The sequence below is a fragment of the Cicer arietinum genome, chromosome 6 (genome assembly GCF_000331145.2).
Source record: "Cicer arietinum cultivar CDC Frontier isolate Library 1 chromosome 6, Cicar.CDCFrontier_v2.0, whole genome shotgun sequence".
Taxonomy (NCBI): domain Eukaryota; kingdom Viridiplantae; phylum Streptophyta; class Magnoliopsida; order Fabales; family Fabaceae; genus Cicer; species Cicer arietinum.
In genome coordinates, this window is record NC_021165.2 from 10,732,360 (window position 1) to 10,751,510 (window position 19,151).

Below are 19,151 nucleotides of genomic sequence, written 5' to 3' on the forward strand. Positions count from 1 at the left end.
GTTCCCTCCACGTGTCAGTATCATCCTTCACATAACTCTTCACAAACACAGCCATCTTCCTCCACCTCAGCACATCCCACAAACGGCATGTCGTTCAACGGTCCCTCCGTAACCACCACAGGAACACACCTAAACGCAGCGCTTCACCCAAAGACAAAACGTCGTCGTTTCCGCTTGAAATTGGGCCGTGGGCCTAGTATCCCCGTCTCACAAAGAAATAACATAGAAAGAGAATGGGTTTTAGAGCCGCTATATAAACTGTCATACCATCATCTTCTAGTTGCCCTGAGCCCTAATTCGTTTTCTGCAGGTTCCGCCACAACCCCGTCGTCATGGTAAGCATCTCTTAATTTTTGAATTTGACCTTATACTTGTTTATAACCGTCGTTTTGTATCAGATCTCTGATTTGTATACCTAACACTCAATCTCTCTCTTTCCGTTTTTCTAAATCTCAGGTCAAGTACTCAAGAGAGCCCGATAATCCCACCAAGTGTAAGTGCTTTTTCTTGTGCTTTATTCGATTCTGAGTTTTTGTTGCGTATTAAGCTCATTTAGTATTTTTACATTCTCACTTCAAGATCTAATTCTTTGTTTTTTAAATCATTTTTTATGTACAGCATGCAAGGCCAGAGGTGCTGATCTTAGAGTTCATTTCAAGGTAATTTAGCTGGCAGTGACCTCATTAAATGAATAATTGTTTTTTAACTGAATATGAAATATAATCTGAAAATCCTGAAGAAAAATTCAGATTTCTGTTGTGCCGTTGTGACCAGGCCTGTCGTAACATTCAGTTACATAAAATGTCCACTGTTATTGGGCGAACCTCTGTTTATTGGTTGTTACTGTAGGTTCAGTAAACGATGGAATACTTATGTTTTGTTGTATCATAAGATCGTATGCACCCATGTTGTGTTGTGTCATATGAATGTAAAACAAAGTTTAGCTTATTTGTGATATATTTTGCATAGGTTCCCTGTTTACCTCGATACCTAGTTTTTAGTTTTGAAGTTTATTGTTCCAAAATGAGTCCAAGAAAACCTGATGAAAAAAGCAGTTGTCACCTTTGTGAACAGTCCTCTTGTAACCTTCAGGGACGCAAAAACCCTTGTTATTGGGTGAACCTCTGTTCCCTTTTTGTGCTTGAAGGTTCAGTAAATGATGGAACATTTTGTCTATTTGTTTCAACTCATATTTTAATCTGTTTCGTTATGTGAATTATAGCCCGATTTTATGTGTAGAGGATAGGCTGATTTTATGTGGCGTTCAAGGGTCATTGTTCCTGGTTTACCTCATTAACCGGAAATTTAGTTGTTAAAAATTTGGAGATATTTAAAAAACCTGATGACAAAAAGCAGTGGTCTGTTGTTGCCTTGTGAGCAGTCCTCTCGTAACATTCAGGGATATGAAACTATTGTTATTGGGTGAGCCTCTGTTCCTTTTTTTGTGATTGAAGGTTCAGTAAATGATGGGACATTTTGTCCGTTTGTTTCAACTAAGATTTAAACTGTTTGATTATGTTAATTATAGCCTTATTTTATGTGTATAGGATAGCCTGTTTTTATGTAGCTTCCAAGGGTCAGTCATTGTTTCTGGTTTACCTCATCAACTGAAAATTTAGTTATTAAAAGATTTGGAATTGTTAAAACCTGATGACAAAAAGCAGTGGTCTGTTGTTGACTTGTGAGCAGTCCTCTCGTAACCTTCAGGGATATAAAACCATTGTTATTGGGTGAACCTCTGTTCCATTTTTTGTGATTGAAGGTTCAGTAAATGATGGAACATTTCTTTTGCTATTTGCACTTTTTCCATGAAGGTTATATAGCCTTATAGGAAGTTATTTAAAGATTTGTAGTTGTGGAAAAACCTGATGATAAAAGCAGTGGTCTGTTGCCTATGTGAGCAGTTCTCTCGTAACCTTCAGGGATATTAAAACCAACGTTATTGGGTGAACCTCTGTTCCATTTTTTGTGATTGAAGGTTCAGTAAATGATGGAACATTTCTTTTGCTATTTTCACTTTTTCCATGAAGGTTATATAGCCTTATAGGAAGTTATTTAAAGATTTGTAGTTGTGGAAAAACCTGATGATAAAAGCAGTGGTCTGTTGCCTATGTGAGCAGTTCTCTCGTAACCTTCAGGGATATTAAAACCAACGTTATTGGGTGAACCTCTGTTCCATTTTTTGTGATTGAAGGTTCAGTAAATGATGGAACATTTCTTTTGCTATTTGCACTTTTTCCATGAAGGTTATATAGCCTTATAGGAAGTTATTTAAAGATTTGTAGTTGTGGGAAAACCTGATGATAAAAGCAGTGGTCTGTTGCCTATGTGAGCAGTTCTCTCGTAACCTTCAGGGATATTAAAACCAACGTTATTGGGTGAACCTCTGTTCCTTATTTGTGACTGAAGGTTCAGTAAATGATGGAACATTTCGTTCTTTTGTTTCATTTTAAATTGGCATTGTTTTAATCTATTAAAACATGGGGATGGCATATGTTAACCTGATTAAATGGACATTATTTATTTTTCTATAAAAATATGCGGATGGCACATTTTTCTAGCCTTAGCTGCTTTGTAACAATAAGTACTGGTTATCCATTGTTGTTTCTTTAATATATTCATTTCTTCCCGAGGTTCCTTTATCATTGATGGAACAAAATATATTAAGCTTCTCTGGATCTAATTATTAAAATTGTTTAGCTGGATCTAATTTTAATCTTTTGAATTCTACTTGCAGAACACTAGGGAGACTGCCTTTTCTATCAGGAAATTGCCTTTGACAAAGGCCAAGAGGTACTTGGAGGATGTTCTTGCACACAAACAGGCCATTCCATTCAGGCGTTTCTGTCGTGGTGTTGGGAGGACAGCTCAGGCCAAGAATAGACACTCTAATGGACAAGGAAGGTGGCCTGCCAAATCAGCCAAGTTCATTCTAGATTTGCTCAAGAATGCAGAGAGTAATGCCGAAGTAAGTTCAATATCTTTAAAATGTTTTTTTACAAACATTTTTTTTTGCTTTTATATGCTCATTTGATTTGTAATTGATCCTTTCAGGTGAAAGGTTTGGATATTGATGCTCTTTACGTTTCTCATATCCAAGTTAATCAAGCACAAAAGCAAAGACGTCGAACATACAGAGCCCATGGAAGAATTAACCGTAAGTTTATCTCGAAATTTGTTTTAATTGATTGTTATTTGTTGTGTTTTGTTATTGATGTGATATTTTTTTGCAGCTTACATGTCATCTCCATGCCACATAGAGTTGGTATTATCTGAAAAGGAAGAGGCGGTCAAGAAAGAGGTATTTGGTTCATCCATCTATTGTTGATTTTCCTTTTTCTCTCTTAGCTGTTTAATTTAATGTTTATTTGTTGTTTTTTTTGTAGCCTGAGACCCAGTTGGCACCAAGCAAGAAGAAGGCTTAAGTTCTTTATGGTTGCTCTTTGTCTTGAATTCCTAAATTATGTCAAGACAACAGTTTTGTTGCCCGTGTTAATTTTTCTTCGATTATCTGTATCAGATATTTGTAGGTAATTTGGGAACATGTGGTTTTTATCATGATATAATACTTCAACATTATCCAATGACTATTCACTACTTGAGTATTTAAATAGTTAAATATCTCTGGTTTGCAGAACATAATCATCATTTAAGCCTACTTTAATTGTGTATATAATGTTTGTCTTTTAAAATATTGGCCGAAAAATAATTGCACTTTCTTATGTTTCCTTGCTCCTAATACCTCTATTAAGAATATCGATAAAATATTTTCTTGGATCAAAACAAAAAAGTGTACGTTAGTTAAAAAAATCAATTGAATTTTCTCACGGGTAGAATTTTCTCTTTTATCATTCCAGTCATACCAATAGAAACTTTATTTATTTATTAATACCAATAGAAACTTCAAGTTATAAGTTGTATATTAATTATATAATATGACAAGAAACAATTGTAAGTGTGATGGGTGAGATGAATTTTATAACTAACAGTTAAATATTTGTATATAATTTTTGTTCAGATTAAACCGGATCCTATTGGATCAGTTTTTTATGCAATTTTAGGTTACCATCGAAGTCGAACTATGCAAGTATTTTGTAAAATATTTAGGTGTATACTCTATTCGTTTGTTTGCGGCCTTCCCATGCAAAATTAAGCACACGTTGTTTTGTAAAAAAAACACACTTGCCTCTGAAACTTCGATTGAAATATTCGTTTCTAAAATGTCTTGCTATCTTTGTAAGTTATTTTACTTTCATACTGAGAAAATTTTATATATTTTGAATGAAAATAACGTGCCACTGTCAGTTCATCCAAAAAATGAAATACTTGGTGTTTACTTTCTATCCGAGTGGGTCTCTGAATTTGTGAATCCTAAAGCCACCAAATTTGTACACAATTGAGTAACCCACCAAATTTGTATATGACTTGCGCACTCAAATATGTCCATGAAGTTTGAATGTCTGTGGTTCCGTTGGAGGGAGTCGAAGTATCATCCTGGACCTAATGATTATGAGTATTTCGTTAATTATACTGAGTTCAATAGGAGGCTCGATGAGTAGGTGAAGCTTGTTGTAAAAATAATATCTCCAACATTTATTATCTATTTTTTTAATTATTAAAATTCTAATTTTTTTTATTAGAACCTGATTTTTAATATTATAATTAAGTCTCCAAATTGTCATAACTCTTACTGAATTTTAAATTGTCATAGCTCATTTTATTGAGAATTAGAAGATACGATCATATCTAAAATTATAAGATTGGAGGTATGGTAGTAGAGCAAAAAATAAAATAAAATAAAACAAAATAAAAGTATTCAAACAAAAAACCATATAAATAAATCAATTAATCGGAGGTAAAAGTATTTTACCTAAATTTTAACTAATCTCCCTTTCTTTAATATCTCTTTTGTCTTTTTGTCTTTCTTTAATATTGTTTTATTCACCATATTAAAATATAGACTTAATTGCACTTTTGGTCCTCCTATTTTACCTGAATTGCGAAAGTAGTCTCTCATTTTATTTATTCTTAGTTTTGGTCCTCCTAATAGAATTGAGTACAAAACTTGATAAAATTTCATTTTTTTTATTTTTTTAAGTCACACAATGCCTCAAAATCTCATTGTGCAACAATTGTATCTGAAATCTATGATCATAAATGGTGTGATGTGACTTTAAAAAATGATCCTTCATCAAGTTTTGGACCAAAATTGGGGATAAATAAAATAGAGGTATTACTTTCGTAATTTAACTAAAATAGGAGACTAAAACTACAATTAAACCTAAAATATAATATCAAAAAACTTCATTGTGCAAATCTCTATCAAATAATTAATTTTTTTTCTTTATTTGTCTCGTTCCATTAATCGATTTTGTATAAAATATTGAGTTTGTTAAAGAGTCTTTTAACAACAAAAAAATACATATTTATTGTTGTAGTTAATAGTTATAGAATTATTAAAATATTTAATTAAGTACATATAAAAATATAGAGAAATTTAAAAATACTATTGTTAGTGATGAAAATAGTGAATCAAAAGGAGATTAAATATGTATGATTCAAAAATGTCAAATTTATAGAAAAATTAATATGATAAAAATCCATGTGCTGATGTGCATGCACGCACGCAACAATAATTATTCTACCTATGGATCTTTTTAGAATTCATAACTTTCATATATTATTAGTCAAATAATTGACACAATTAATAGAGATATTAGAATAGTATGATATAAATGATACTTTTTTTTTTTTTAATTTTATTTAGTATTAAAAAGCTCTAGTCATTATTATTTGTGAATGACTTCAAATTATATTTTAAACATCTTAAAATTTATTAAAATGTAATAACTAATGATTTTTTATGATAAAAATTTATCTGAAAAAATATAAACTCATTAAAATATTTTAAAAATTAAATAAAAATCAAATTTTGTGATAAAGAAAGAAAACTATTCAAATAATACAGAGAACCATATTTATAGTTTATCCAATTCACAAAATTCACATAAAAGCAACGAAGAGAACACAAGTTTGTCAAAATAACCAAGTCTTTAATGGTTATCTCAATTGATAAATGATATTGTTAGTTTAAACATCTCAATTTATAAATATTGATATTATTAGGTTGAATATCTTAATTGTAATAGAATTTACATCTCTTTTAAAATAAAAAATTATCCTAATTCTACAACTCTAGGAAATTTGTTTTGTACAATCAATACCATGTAAACCTATTTTAAGTCCAATGAATGATTAGGATGAATTCTTTACAAAAATATATAAAATAAAATTCTAAAAATGTAGTTATATAATTGTAGACGAACTCTTTTTCAAAAGTTAATAAATAAATTATCAAAATTTTATTTAATAATTATAGAAAATTTCTTAAATAGAATTAATAGTATTTTCAAATCTATTTTCTCTATATTTTTTTAAAAATAAAATAAAAGATATTTTAACAGTTCTACCTTAACATAAAAAACTCATGTAAAAATTTCTAATTTTTAATTACAAAAGAAAATCATATGTATATATTGTACCACTCCAATAATTCATATTAGTAATATGATCAATAATTGTCTCATCAATGGAGATGTATCACCTACTTCATAGCATGAACAAACTCATTTAAGAAACTCTTCTTGTATATCTGAACCGTGGATTGCTAACCGCAATTACTACAACAATATACTTTTCTAAATATTTCAATAATGATAGTGCCACCATAATGGAAGCCGCCGCAACCACATTTTGTTATCATTTTTATATAAAATATATTGGGATGTATTTTTTTATAGGTCAAATTTAAAATAATAAATATTTAATACGCAATTGCAATTTAAAACATTACATCCACCTTGTGTGAGTGAATGAATGCTTTACATATTACATCCACCTTGCTCCATTGGCTTTGTTCCTTGACGAAGATGTCTTGTGCCTCTCAATAATTCCATTTCTATTATTAAAATGTGTGTATATATATCAACTTCATTGCAATTTACATTTTTACCTTCCATACTTGGGTTTAAGTCAAGTTATTGGAGAGTTAATTATATCAAATGATATTCGTATTTGTAGTAGATTTTATGTTAATTTGCGATCCTCCTATAGCCGCGCATATCGCGATTGATAACTTGCATTGGGTTCTCACTTCTCACTGATGTTGTGTCATATGTGATTATTTTATTGTTGTCAGATACTCTAAATAATCATTATCATAGATATTACTTATGTATGATTAAGCCTTATAAAATAGTAAAAATCACAATTGCAGCTGTTTTAATATTTTCTCTTGAAGAATTAAAAAAAAAAAGTATCATTTTCACTATATTCAAAACTTTGCAATTTGTCTTTGCTTATTTAGAAAGTAGCTTATAATATATTTCAAAATTTCGATATCAATATGATTGATTCCTATATAGTTGCCCCTTAAATAACATACAATTGCTCCTTTAAAATATAAGATTGTTTTGTTTTAATGGATGTAAATTAATTTTTATTAAATGTAAGTTAAATGTAACGTAATTTATATTTGAATATATCAAGGTAATGAACAATAAATTTGAAATTAAAATTGTTTTTTATTTATTTATGAAAGCTCTAAATTTCTGTTTCAACTTTAGATTTCATATTAAGAAATTTCTCTTATGGAAACTTTTAAATATGTTAAAAAAATTAATCAAAATTAATTTATATTTTAACAATTACTTTTATTTCTTACAAAATAAATCCAAATACTCACTTTAATAAGATAATTTCAATTATTATACTAAGATGAATAACATTGGAACTAAGTTCCTTTGAAGCATAATAACCTCATAGAGTCGATCTATAAACACTTTAAAAATCTTGATATTAGACAAACTTTAAACGAAAGTCTAAGAAAATTTAATTTATTCTAAAGCATTACTTACTTTATGATTGTTATACTTTTTATTTTAAAAAGTTAATGATTTTAAATTTTTTTATTTATTTATTATAATTTTTTTATAAAAAAAAATAAAAATAAAAATAAAAACAACTTCTCCTTTTTTAAAAAAATATCTAAATTTTTAAATAACAATTACATTTTTTAGAATTTGTAACAAGTGAGTCTTTAATTGTTTGTGTATAGATTTTTTGTGAGTCTTTAATTGTTTGTGTATAGATTTTTTATTTTTGTTTTCATATGAATTGGTAAATACCACAATAAACTTACACACACAATTTATAAAGTTACGTGATGTCCAATTTCACTACATCGATAAAAACTTAAGGATATTATTTGTCCATTTATAAACATAATAACAAAATTAAGAAAAAAATTTATAAGATGGTCAAATATAAATAAAATAACTATCGTATTAAAATTAACTAATAAGAAAAACATTGACAATAATATTAAAATTTAGGAAAAAAAACTCCTTAACCATTAAGCAAAAAAACACTCAAAATTTACATAAACAAATTAATACTTACAAAATGTAAATTATAGCAATGATAAAGAAAACAAACACTAAAAGAATATTAATTTAAAAATGTTAAGTCCCACAATGTTTTAAGAAATCAAATTTTCATCCATATATAATTGATCTTGTGCTAAGTAGACATGATCGGAGATTCTCTTTCATATCTAACGGTATGGCGTCTAAGCCACAACTGATACATGATAGTGTTAAACGCATCAAACGGTATAGGACTGCGATTCCACTGCAAGTGCTTACTCGCCACCACACCCAATCGTTTCATAAACTCATGCCGTTCCCTCCACGTGTCAGTATCATCCTTCACATAACTCTTCACAAACACAGCCATCTTCCTCCACCTCAGCACATCCACAAACGGCATGTCGTTCAACGGTCCCTCCGTAACCACCACAGGAACACACCCTAAACGCAGCGCTTCACCCAAAGACAAAACGTCGTCGTTTCCACAATCAACAACGCAGAACTCTCCGCTACCCAATTTAACCGGCGCGTGAGAGTTACGGAGTGGCGGTAGCGTGAGATCCTTGTGAGGGACGAACCTATCTTGGCGCGTGGGAAAGCACGAGATCTGAACAGCATTTTTCTTCAACTCAACAAGGTTCCGATCGTTTTTCATGAGGATTCCGGTGCATGAGAGGTAGAAATGATCGGCGCCGAGAGTACGATTCCAGTAAGGAAAATCATTGCGGATGCGTGAGACAACACGCGCGAGGGAGCGCGTGGATATGTCAGAAGCGAAAGGGAGGAAGAAGAGGTTTGCTTCTTCAGGGTGTTGGGTGATGTAAGAACTGTTTCTTAGTGAAGAGTAAAAGAGAGATTCAACTTGTGTTTGTGTTCCAAATTTGAATTGGGTTATGTTTGGTTCATACATAAATACTTTGAAATTTTGAACCATTTTTTGATAATTTTGGAGGAAGAGTGTTGTTTGTGTTAGGTAAGGATTTGGAGTGGAATTGTTATGTGGTAGTGATATTGTAACTGAAGAGGAACATAATAATAATAGCAATGAAATGTAGAGATTTGTTCTGAAAGACATCATTTTTATACGGTGATGATCTAATTTTGTCTAAAAGTTTTATATTGTGAAAATTTCGGAGGTTGGAGATGATAAGGTATGTAAGTCAAACCTCAACATTTCTGAATTAGTATTCACTTGTTGCATTTGGTATCATGCATCTATATATATACATATATGTTAGTTGAGTAGTTTTTGGTTGATCCCTGATTAATTTTATTTGAGTATTTCTTTAGTCTCGTCATTTTAACGTTAAATTCAAATCAAATTAATCTGATTATGAGCTTTTGGATTGAATTTGCATTTAATAATATATATATATATATATATAATTAAATTTAAATATTTTAATAGCTAAAAATAATAAAACTATATTACAACATATGATTTGATAATTAAAATATATCAATAAATACAATAAAACATTTAAATTAATTAAATTAACAATAAATTTTTAAATATAATTTAACAACTAAATTTTAACTATATATTTATAATAAATAAATAAAAATGTCTGGATTTAACTTGAAGGTTTTAAATGTTAAATCGCTACTCATTTTAAACTTCATTAAATTTAAATGAATTAATTTGTATTAACTCATACTTAAATGAGTTGACTTAGGTTCAATGATGAGCATCGCATATTTATCCACATTGATGAAAACCAGTCTGTATACGAAACTCGAATTAACTGCAGTAATTTTATAACGTAATTACAAGAAATTTTTTATTTTTACTGATGGTTTTATTATTATACATTCGATAAATTAATCTAATGTAGCACAATTAGAGTAGAAAATCTGAATCCTTTGATTCTACTTGCTTGTTGGATCCATGATTAGAGTTTGGTCTATGGTGTGTCAGCTAATAGTCAAGGGTGGAGTGAAGCTGTGTGATTGTTGCTAGATCTCCTTAAATTTCATAAGTTATTTTAAGATATATACAGTTAATTATTATAAGGTCATATAATTAATTATTAAATAATTATTACATAAAAATATAGTTAAATTTGTTAATATTTTAATCTTTAAATAAATTTTTAAATACTGAGTTTAGTTTTTAAATTAGTTTTTATTAATCAATTTAATTAATAAAATTATTTATAAAAGAAGAGTTTGATGTTATATTAAATTTCGATAAATTTAAAACTACAGGGATCAAATTTACTTTTATATAAATAAATATTAGAGTTTTGGTCAAAACATATGAATATTAAGTTTTGTTTCTCTCATTAGTAATATTTTAGTATTGAAATTTTAAAAGATATAATTCAAATCTCATATCATACAATTGTAATTTTATATATTTTAGTCATTTTTTCTTTCTTTCTTAATCTTATGGTTTCTAAGAGAAATAGATCTTAAAAGTTTACATTTTGACCGATAAATGAGTAAAGTCGAACAAAAATTATTTCAATTAAATCAATTGAATTTAATACTTGTAACTGATTTATTGTTAAGTGAAAATTCATCAACTATTTAGTTCAATAAATTTTATTATTTCGTAAGTTTATTACTCTCTTCAAAAATATAAGTGTCTATTGCATATTTTACACTTATATTAAGAAAAATTAGCTGTATATTATCATGTATCTATTTTGTATGGAAAAATTAAATTATACTTTTTATATAGATGTATTAAATATTGACTTTTCTTATATATTTTAAGACAAATTAGTACTATAAAAAAAGTGTATATTGGAATTTGAAAGATAACTTATATTTAGAATTTTTTTTTCTTAATGAATGTTTATAATTAAAGACGGAGGAAGTTATTTTTTTAAATAACTTTATTAGATTTGCAAAAATACATTTAAATGTAAATACATTTGCAAAAATACATTTAAATATAAATACATTTACAAAATAAATTTATTCAAAATTACATTTACAAACGTTAATATAAATTCAAATAAATAACTTGTGTAGCATAAATTTTCTCTACTTCTAATATATCATTCAAGGACTATTATCTACTAATCATCTTTGCTTTTAAATTTAAATAGAAATATTTATAAAGTTAAAGTACAATTTAATCTTAATATATCAAATGTTACCGCGTAAAGCGCGAGCCAATATCTAGTTTTAACTATTGTTGAATTTTTCACTATTATCAATATAAAGTATAATAATATTTTGTAAATTGTGCACATAAAAATTATTGAAGGGTAATATAGTAAAAAATATTAAAGTTGTATTAAAAATTGATAATGATATTCATTTAGAGACAATTAATTGTGTGCTTAAATGATACTTGTTATGAGACGGAGATAGTACTTTATATAGTGTAGTTACTTTTTTGGTATGAAAGACTATGATTTTTACCATTGCTTTTGATGAATTTGCCATATTAAATTTGAGGTATTTTAGTTATGACTTTTTACTCCTTTATTGTTATTATTTTTGGTATTGTTTTTTCGTTAGTAATTTTTCTATTCAACTTGCACAAGAAATAATTAATTTAGCGAGCTCCAAATATTTTGTTGGACATTATAGTCCTAACAACTAGCATTGGAGTTTTTGGTCTCTTGTGATGATTATTTTGTGGTAAATTAAGGGAGTCAAATAACTCGTATGATGATGATTTTGACTTGTTCAAATTGTGTCATTTGAAAAAGTAAGATGAATGATCTGATTTATGGGAAGAATTTTCCCCAACATGTGTTCAATACAACAAAGTCGATTGATAAGACTATTGATTATTTGACTTTACTAGAGACAAGTGTGTGGATTAATTTATTAGTGGGTCAACGATAAATGGTCGAATCACATTTTTAGGTATACAAATGCTTAATCACTGTGGTATAAACTTGAGCAGATTTATGTGAAGAAGACATGAAATAACAAGATGTACTTGATAAAGAAGTTGTTAACCTTTAACATTTAGAGCCATCTAAAACCCAAGGAAACATTGAAAAATGATAAAGACAAGATCCAAGAATCTCACATTCGACCCATTGTAGCAGAGACATAAGTGTTAAGAGCTAGGAAACCTGACAACTCCAACAACCAAGCTAAACTCTAAAGGAAAATTCTCGTTGTCAAGAGTGTGGGTTCATTTCCTAGAACTAATTTTCTTATTTTCATGTGGAATTATGAGTTTGATTTTAAATTCATCCACTATTGAAAATTTCATTTCATGTGTTTGAAATAATGGGAACTTTAAAATTGTGAAGGAGGAAAAACTATATGGTTTAGCATGTAGGAATTGTTGAAACGTGCATGCAATTATTTTGTGTATCGGTACATAAGAGGGTGTTTTGTAGAACATGTATTATGTAGTTACAATGACAATTCAATGATTGTACTTTATGAGAATTTACATAATTGACTATAGAATGTATGTATTGTTACCACTATCTAGATACATGGTGATGGTTATTACACAACCTTTTTAATAGCATCACTTTATATATATATATATATATACACACACACACAAGATATCTAGTGAGAATGCTAGTGGAAATGAGAGGAATAGTTTTCAGCCTTTAAACTAAAATATATGGTTCAGATTAAAAGCTCAATTTAAAAAATACATGCATCTCTCCCTATTTTAATATTTCTTATAAATCATTTATCTATTTATCTTCTTTAACTTCAATTTACATTGTTTATAAATATATAATAGATATTTATTTCATTTTCTAAGACAAAAAAGCACAAAAACAACAACGTCATCGTGAAACTTCTAGACATGAGAGAGATAAAACTATAAACTTTTATGTGAAACAAATCTGATGATAGAGCATAAACAATGAACTTAAAAAATCCAAATTTTAGAAAAATGAAGAACAAAGAGACATCAATTCTTGCATCCAAACAAAAATAATTTTATAGGATAAATGTTTGCCGCTAATTAATTAATTAGAATTAGTATAATTTTAATATCTTATAAATAAAATATGAATAATTATAAATATTATCTCCTATTGCTTCTAATTTGCTAAGCATATTCACAATTTATATAATTAAATATATTATCATTTGAATCACACAAAGATATACTATCAACCTTGGACCAATATGATCACGCATGAGTATTTTACTAGTTCAATATAATTTATAAATTAATTCTTCTAAACTTTTTTTTTCTTCAATATCTCCGGTAAAAACTACAATATTTGTAAAATAAATATAATAAATCAAAATTACTTTTTTTCTCTAAATTGACTATTCTATATTGAGTAAAAAGCTATGTTCTATTATATAATATGTTAGTTCTCTTTGAATTTACTTTGTTGAATATTATCGGCCAATACTTTATTTTGATAAACATTTACATCATTAATTGAAAATTTTATTTAGTCAATACTTTGTTTGACTAAATATTTAGTAATGCTTTAACTATTAAAAAATTATAAATATTAATAATATTTAAAATACATTTAAATATCTAAATCATTTTATAAATTGAATTTATGAATGATTTGATAGGAAGATTCAAAATATGATTATTACTATTTTTAATAAACTGTTGTTATTTTTATTTTATATTTCATAAAATATAACTTAAATATTTTAATTGCATTCTTTTCTAAATATAAAGCAAGATTATTGCATTCTTTTCTAAATATAAAGCAAGATTATTGTATTCTTTTCTAAACGGAAAGCATGATTATTGCATTCTTTTCTAAAATCCTTTTATAAATATGTGATTTTAGTCAAACAATTATTTTAACTTTTATGTAGCAAAAGTTATTCACTTTCAAAGAAAAAATTAATTAAAGGTGCAATGCCTTTTTGTATTAAAAAATTTCTTTTCATATGTCTGTTGACGTTGCTATCCGTGCACAATGTTCTTGGAACACATGTGACTGTCACTAACGGATTAGAAAATAAGATGGTCATAACTGTTCATTGCAAATCTAGAGATGATGATTTGGGAGTTCGTGTTCTTCCTTTTCAGAAGTCCTTTGATTGGGGTTTTGGAATAAACATTTTTCGCTCAACACAATTTTATTGTTCCTTTTAGTGGAAAGATGAATTTCATTAGTTTGACATATTCATAACCTATAGAGATGATTGGGATACTAATTACTGGATTATAAGCGAAAAAGGACCAATTTTTAAATCGAACTATGGTCATCTCTATCAATATCAGTGGAATAAGTAATTGATAATTTGTTACACATTTATTTATCTTAATAAATATTATACTTAAGGGTATTGATAACTCCTTATATTTTACATCTTCATTCAATCTTCTTATTATATATATATCATAAGCGAAAAAGGATCAATTTTTAAAGCGAAAAATGGTCATCTCTATCAATATTAGTGAAATAAGTAATTGATAACTTGTTACACATTTATTTATCTTAATAAATATTATACTTAAGGGTATTCATAATTCCTTATATTCTACATCTTCATTCAATCTTCTTATTATATATATATATATATAAATAAGATATATAAGATATCTTGTGAGAATACTCTTTTTATGTGAAAATTGGAGGAATACTTACCAACCTTTAGGATATCTTGTGAAAATTCTCTTTTTATATGAAAATTGGAGAAATACTTCTCAACCTTTAGATTAAAATAGATTGTTGAGATTAAAAACTCAACTTTAAAAGCACACGTGTCTCTCCCTATTTTATTATTCAGTCTAAACCATTTACCTTTTCATTTAATTGAATTTCAATTTACATTGATTATAAACATATATTAAATTCAAAATTCAAATTCGATGATATAGCAAAAACAACGAACATAAAAAATCCAAAATTTTAGAAAAATGAAGGAAAAAGAGAAAACAATTCTTGCATCCTAACCAAAATTATTACAATTTTAATATCTTCTAAATAAAAAAAAAATAATTATAATTATTATAAAACCATAAACGGGGAAAATAATTGTCACCAAAGAACTAGTGGGAATTAGAATTTTTCAATATCAACATAAAAATTAAAACAATTATAAATAAAATAATTATAGTTTTTTTCACACTTCAAATTTTTCAAATTGTTTTTTAAACAATTAGTCGGTAAAGAAGATTTTGAAACATACAATTCATACACGAATCAAATGTTTATTTTTAATCTATCAGTGAAATTTCTTTTTTTTATATCTTATAAATAAAATTAAAAATAATTATAATATATTAATTACAATTTATTATAAACGTCATGCTCGAAACAACTATTTGTCAATAAAGAATTAATAAAAATTAAGTTTTTTTAATATTGTCAACATAAAAATAAAATCAATTATAATAGACGGGACAAATTGTCACCTATGATATTAAAAAATATAAACAAGACAAATTTTGACAGATTAAAATTTCAAAATAATTATCTAACACGTGACAAGTTGTTCCCGGTGAGATAAACTATCATACATACATCAGACAAGTACTTACTCATACAAATTTCGAAATAATTGTCATCCACAAGAAAAAGTATTACTTATGAGATTGAACTTATTAGAATAAAATTGGTTTAATTTAAAAAACTAATGTTTTAATTAAGTGTGAAGTTCCAAGACCAAAAGTATTGTGTAGAATATTATGATATATCCTATGATGATTAGACAAAATAACTTGGTACATTCTGCATTCTAAATCTCGTGAAAAGTGTGATACCATAAACTCCAAAATAATATATAACTAGATGTTAGTCCACATGTTGCGCGTCTATATTTTAATTTATTTAATTTAAAATCAATATGAAGTTTTATGTCTCAATTGTCAAATGATTATTGATATAGTAGTTATATCAATAATATATATTCAATTTTATCAATGTAATTTATAAAAGAGAAGTACCATTGTCAAACGAATGTTGTTAGCAAAAGACACATACAAATAGTTGAAATATATTTTAGGGGTAAGCAAGAGAGACATATGTACTCTCAATTCATAAGAAGTTGAAGAAACTTCTCATGTTATTAAATTCAATATTATATATTATGGAAAAAAATGTATATAATTGCTATCAAATAAATAGATGATGGGTAGAGGCGAAAATGTGAAGTTGATTAATGCAGACAAAAAAGAAATGTATTGAGTAGTAATGTGGAATTAATGTGAAATATGTTGGACAAATGTTATGAAATAATAATGTGGCATTAATTTAAAAAATTTTGAGTAGACGTTATAAATAATATTTAAATAGGAGATATATTATAAGATAATAAATGATGTATATAATTTATCTATTTAGAAACTAGGTAGAGAAAACTCTCTATGAAGATGTACACGTTAGCTTTTTGGCTGATGTGGAAAAGATTTGCATATGTGGAAGAAATAGTATGAAATGACAACGGAGTCTATTTTAAATATATATAATAGATAACTTATACCATATTTTTTCAAAAAATATTGCAAGCGGATAAATAAAACTCTTTCAAAGGAAAAAATAAACTTTACAAGCTCTTTAGGATACCACATTTCTCAAAATTCAAAAGGAACACTTTAAACTTTTTTTTGTCCTATAAAACAAGACAATCTCCATAAACTTGAATTTTTTAATTTAATTCCAAAAACTTACTAGTACTTATAAGGTTTTCATACAAAAAGCCATTTTTGATTAAAAAAAAATTAAACTTATGATTCTCATTTCTGGTATTACCTATTAGAGCGGAACTTCTCTCAAACTTGTAATTAATGATTCATTAACCTGTAATAAATGCGATTTCACAAACAAATGATCAAACCAGACAAACACAAATAATGAAGGAAATGAGTTTCGAAATCATGTTGATAGTATAATACATGTTTGAGGGACACACAATCAATCATAAATAAACCGTATCATTACACGACCATTCTTCAAGGAAAACATCACATTATAAAGTCAAAATCACTCAAGAAAAATCAATACATTTCAAATAACATCAAATCATCAATAAATTAATATTGCACACGACACATACTAATTACAACAAAACAATCACAAGAAAATGCAATACTATGCATGAGCTTAGACTCTACTTCACAATTTGGTACATTTCTAAATATGAAGTTTATGGTTAGGAGATTTGCTACTATGCCACCACCCGAGTGGACGAACAATTCAAATTGACCCAAATACCTCAAAGTTCTAACAATCTTACCTTAAGGCATAATAGTAGACCGCCACGATCAAGCTCATTCCGTTGTACTATTTTTGACACAAATGATAAATTATGCAGAGCATAAAAACTAATGTTAAATAATTAATAATTTTAGGAGGAAAATGGGGTCAAAACGACGAGAAAAAATATGTAGAAAATGTCTCACCAACTCGTCAGAGCGATGGAAGGGTATGACGTCAACTTCACCAAAAATTGCAAATGAGTAGTGCTACATGAAAGTTTCGATTAGATAAATCCAAAATTGATGTCCATTTTTTTTTCCAAAAAAAGCTACCGGTGTCCAAAATTGAAGAGAAACATAAACAACAATAGAGAAGCTAATCTTTGAGACGTAACGATTCGCATTTACGAGCATCTGAAATGAAAGGGGACATTAGGTAGATTACATATATGGTCTCATTTTTTACCATTGGTGCTTGTGGTGTCTGAAACTAGCAAAAATGATGGTTTCGCGGTAGAGGTAGTTAAAAAGTTAAAAATACATGTGCAAATAAAATCTCAAAAATAATTTTATAAACAATATATAAAATTATTAATAATAATTTTCACTTTTAAGTTGCATGTCCTATTAGTCTATACTACCCTTCATCCTTCAGTAGTCAATTTACTTATTAAAGAAAGTATTAAATAATTTGCAATAAAAACAAAATATTTTATTTAATTTATATAAGATTTTATCGATTTTAACCTTAAAAATACTATGATGTGAGGCCTTTTTATTAAATAAAAAAAAGTGAGATATTTCTATTAAATGAAAAAGATTTGAAGTATTTCTATTAAATAACGAAAATTTGTTTTTTAGGTACACCTAAAACACTTACTCTTGTACCTACTCTGATATCAGATAATAATGTGTTTTTTATATCTCTAAAAATAAATAAATAATGTGTTTTTATCTACATATTAACATTTTATAAATGAAATAAAAAAATTATATTTTATTGCATTATGTTTAGTTTGCAAATAAAATAAAAAAATTATATTTCATTCCATTCTGTTTAGTTTGCAAATGAAATAAAAAAATTATATTTCATTCCATTTCGTTTAGTTTGCGAATGTGTTAAAATGGGGATTTTTATTCTAATAACCCAATCTTTAATTTTTTTTTTATCAATATACTCCTTTTTGAAAATTTTAATTTTTTTTTTACTTATTTAGAAGGTTATTTGCAAAGACGATTTTGTTAAAAAAGTCCGAACTTGCAATGACGATTTCTTTAAAGATTTTTGTTTTTATATGCTTTAGAAAGTCGTCAACCCTAAATACGATTTCTATGTATATTTAGAAAGCCGACATTTCAAAAGACGTTGGAGAAAAAAATATTAAAAATAAATAAATATTTAAAGAAGTCGTCATTGCAAACTCAAATTTCTTTAAAAAAATTTTATTTGCAACTTCTAATTAAAAAAAAAATAGTTTGATATATAATTTTCAAGAGAGAATATTGGTATATTTTTTTTTAAATTAAGATATTAAAAAAATATATTAAAATGAGATAAAAAATAGTCCACGTGTTAACTGTTGATAGGACCATACACGTGTTTACTTGTTTCTGATTGATTTAGCCCACGTGTTTATGGTACTATA

At 27.2% G+C, this 19,151-nt stretch overlaps 2 protein-coding genes and 7 non-coding genes across 9 annotated transcripts; 8 read left to right on the forward strand and 1 right to left on the reverse strand.

Moving 5' to 3' along the window:
- Nucleotides 1-78: 78 nt before the first annotated feature.
- Nucleotides 79-3,584, forward strand: LOC101494293 (large ribosomal subunit protein uL22z). The gene is made up of 7 exons (XM_004504390.4): nucleotides 79-335; nucleotides 457-493; nucleotides 619-659; nucleotides 2,738-2,968; nucleotides 3,055-3,157; nucleotides 3,234-3,301; nucleotides 3,387-3,584. Exons 1-7 carry the CDS (start codon nucleotides 333-335, stop codon nucleotides 3,423-3,425), a joined length of 522 nt encoding a protein of 173 aa, XP_004504447.1. The 5' UTR covers nucleotides 79-332; the 3' UTR covers nucleotides 3,426-3,584.
- Nucleotides 740-872, forward strand: LOC113787373 (small nucleolar RNA snoR74). Its single transcript, XR_003473880.1, has one exon. It is a non-coding gene; the product is annotated as a small nucleolar RNA snoR74 (small nucleolar RNA).
- On the forward strand, nucleotides 1,046-1,170 carry LOC113787372 (small nucleolar RNA snoR74). The gene has a single exon (XR_003473879.1). It is a non-coding gene; the product is annotated as a small nucleolar RNA snoR74 (small nucleolar RNA).
- On the forward strand, nucleotides 1,347-1,477 carry LOC113787371 (small nucleolar RNA snoR74). The gene has a single exon (XR_003473878.1). It is a non-coding gene; the product is annotated as a small nucleolar RNA snoR74 (small nucleolar RNA).
- Nucleotides 1,655-1,785, forward strand: LOC113787363 (small nucleolar RNA snoR74). Its single transcript, XR_003473870.1, has one exon. It is a non-coding gene; the product is annotated as a small nucleolar RNA snoR74 (small nucleolar RNA).
- On the forward strand, nucleotides 1,872-2,001 carry LOC113787361 (small nucleolar RNA snoR74). The gene has a single exon (XR_003473868.1). It is a non-coding gene; the product is annotated as a small nucleolar RNA snoR74 (small nucleolar RNA).
- Nucleotides 2,088-2,217, forward strand: LOC113787362 (small nucleolar RNA snoR74). The gene has a single exon (XR_003473869.1). It is a non-coding gene; the product is annotated as a small nucleolar RNA snoR74 (small nucleolar RNA).
- LOC113787365 (small nucleolar RNA snoR74) lies at nucleotides 2,304-2,432 on the forward strand. The gene has a single exon (XR_003473872.1). It is a non-coding gene; the product is annotated as a small nucleolar RNA snoR74 (small nucleolar RNA).
- Nucleotides 3,585-8,325: 4,741 nt separating the features above from the next.
- On the reverse strand, nucleotides 8,326-9,630 carry LOC101494915 (probable glycosyltransferase At5g20260). The gene has a single exon (XM_004504392.4). It carries the CDS (start codon nucleotides 9,505-9,507, stop codon nucleotides 8,581-8,583), a length of 927 nt encoding a protein of 308 aa, XP_004504449.1. The 5' UTR covers nucleotides 9,508-9,630; the 3' UTR covers nucleotides 8,326-8,580.
- Nucleotides 9,631-19,151: the final 9,521 nt, after the last annotated feature.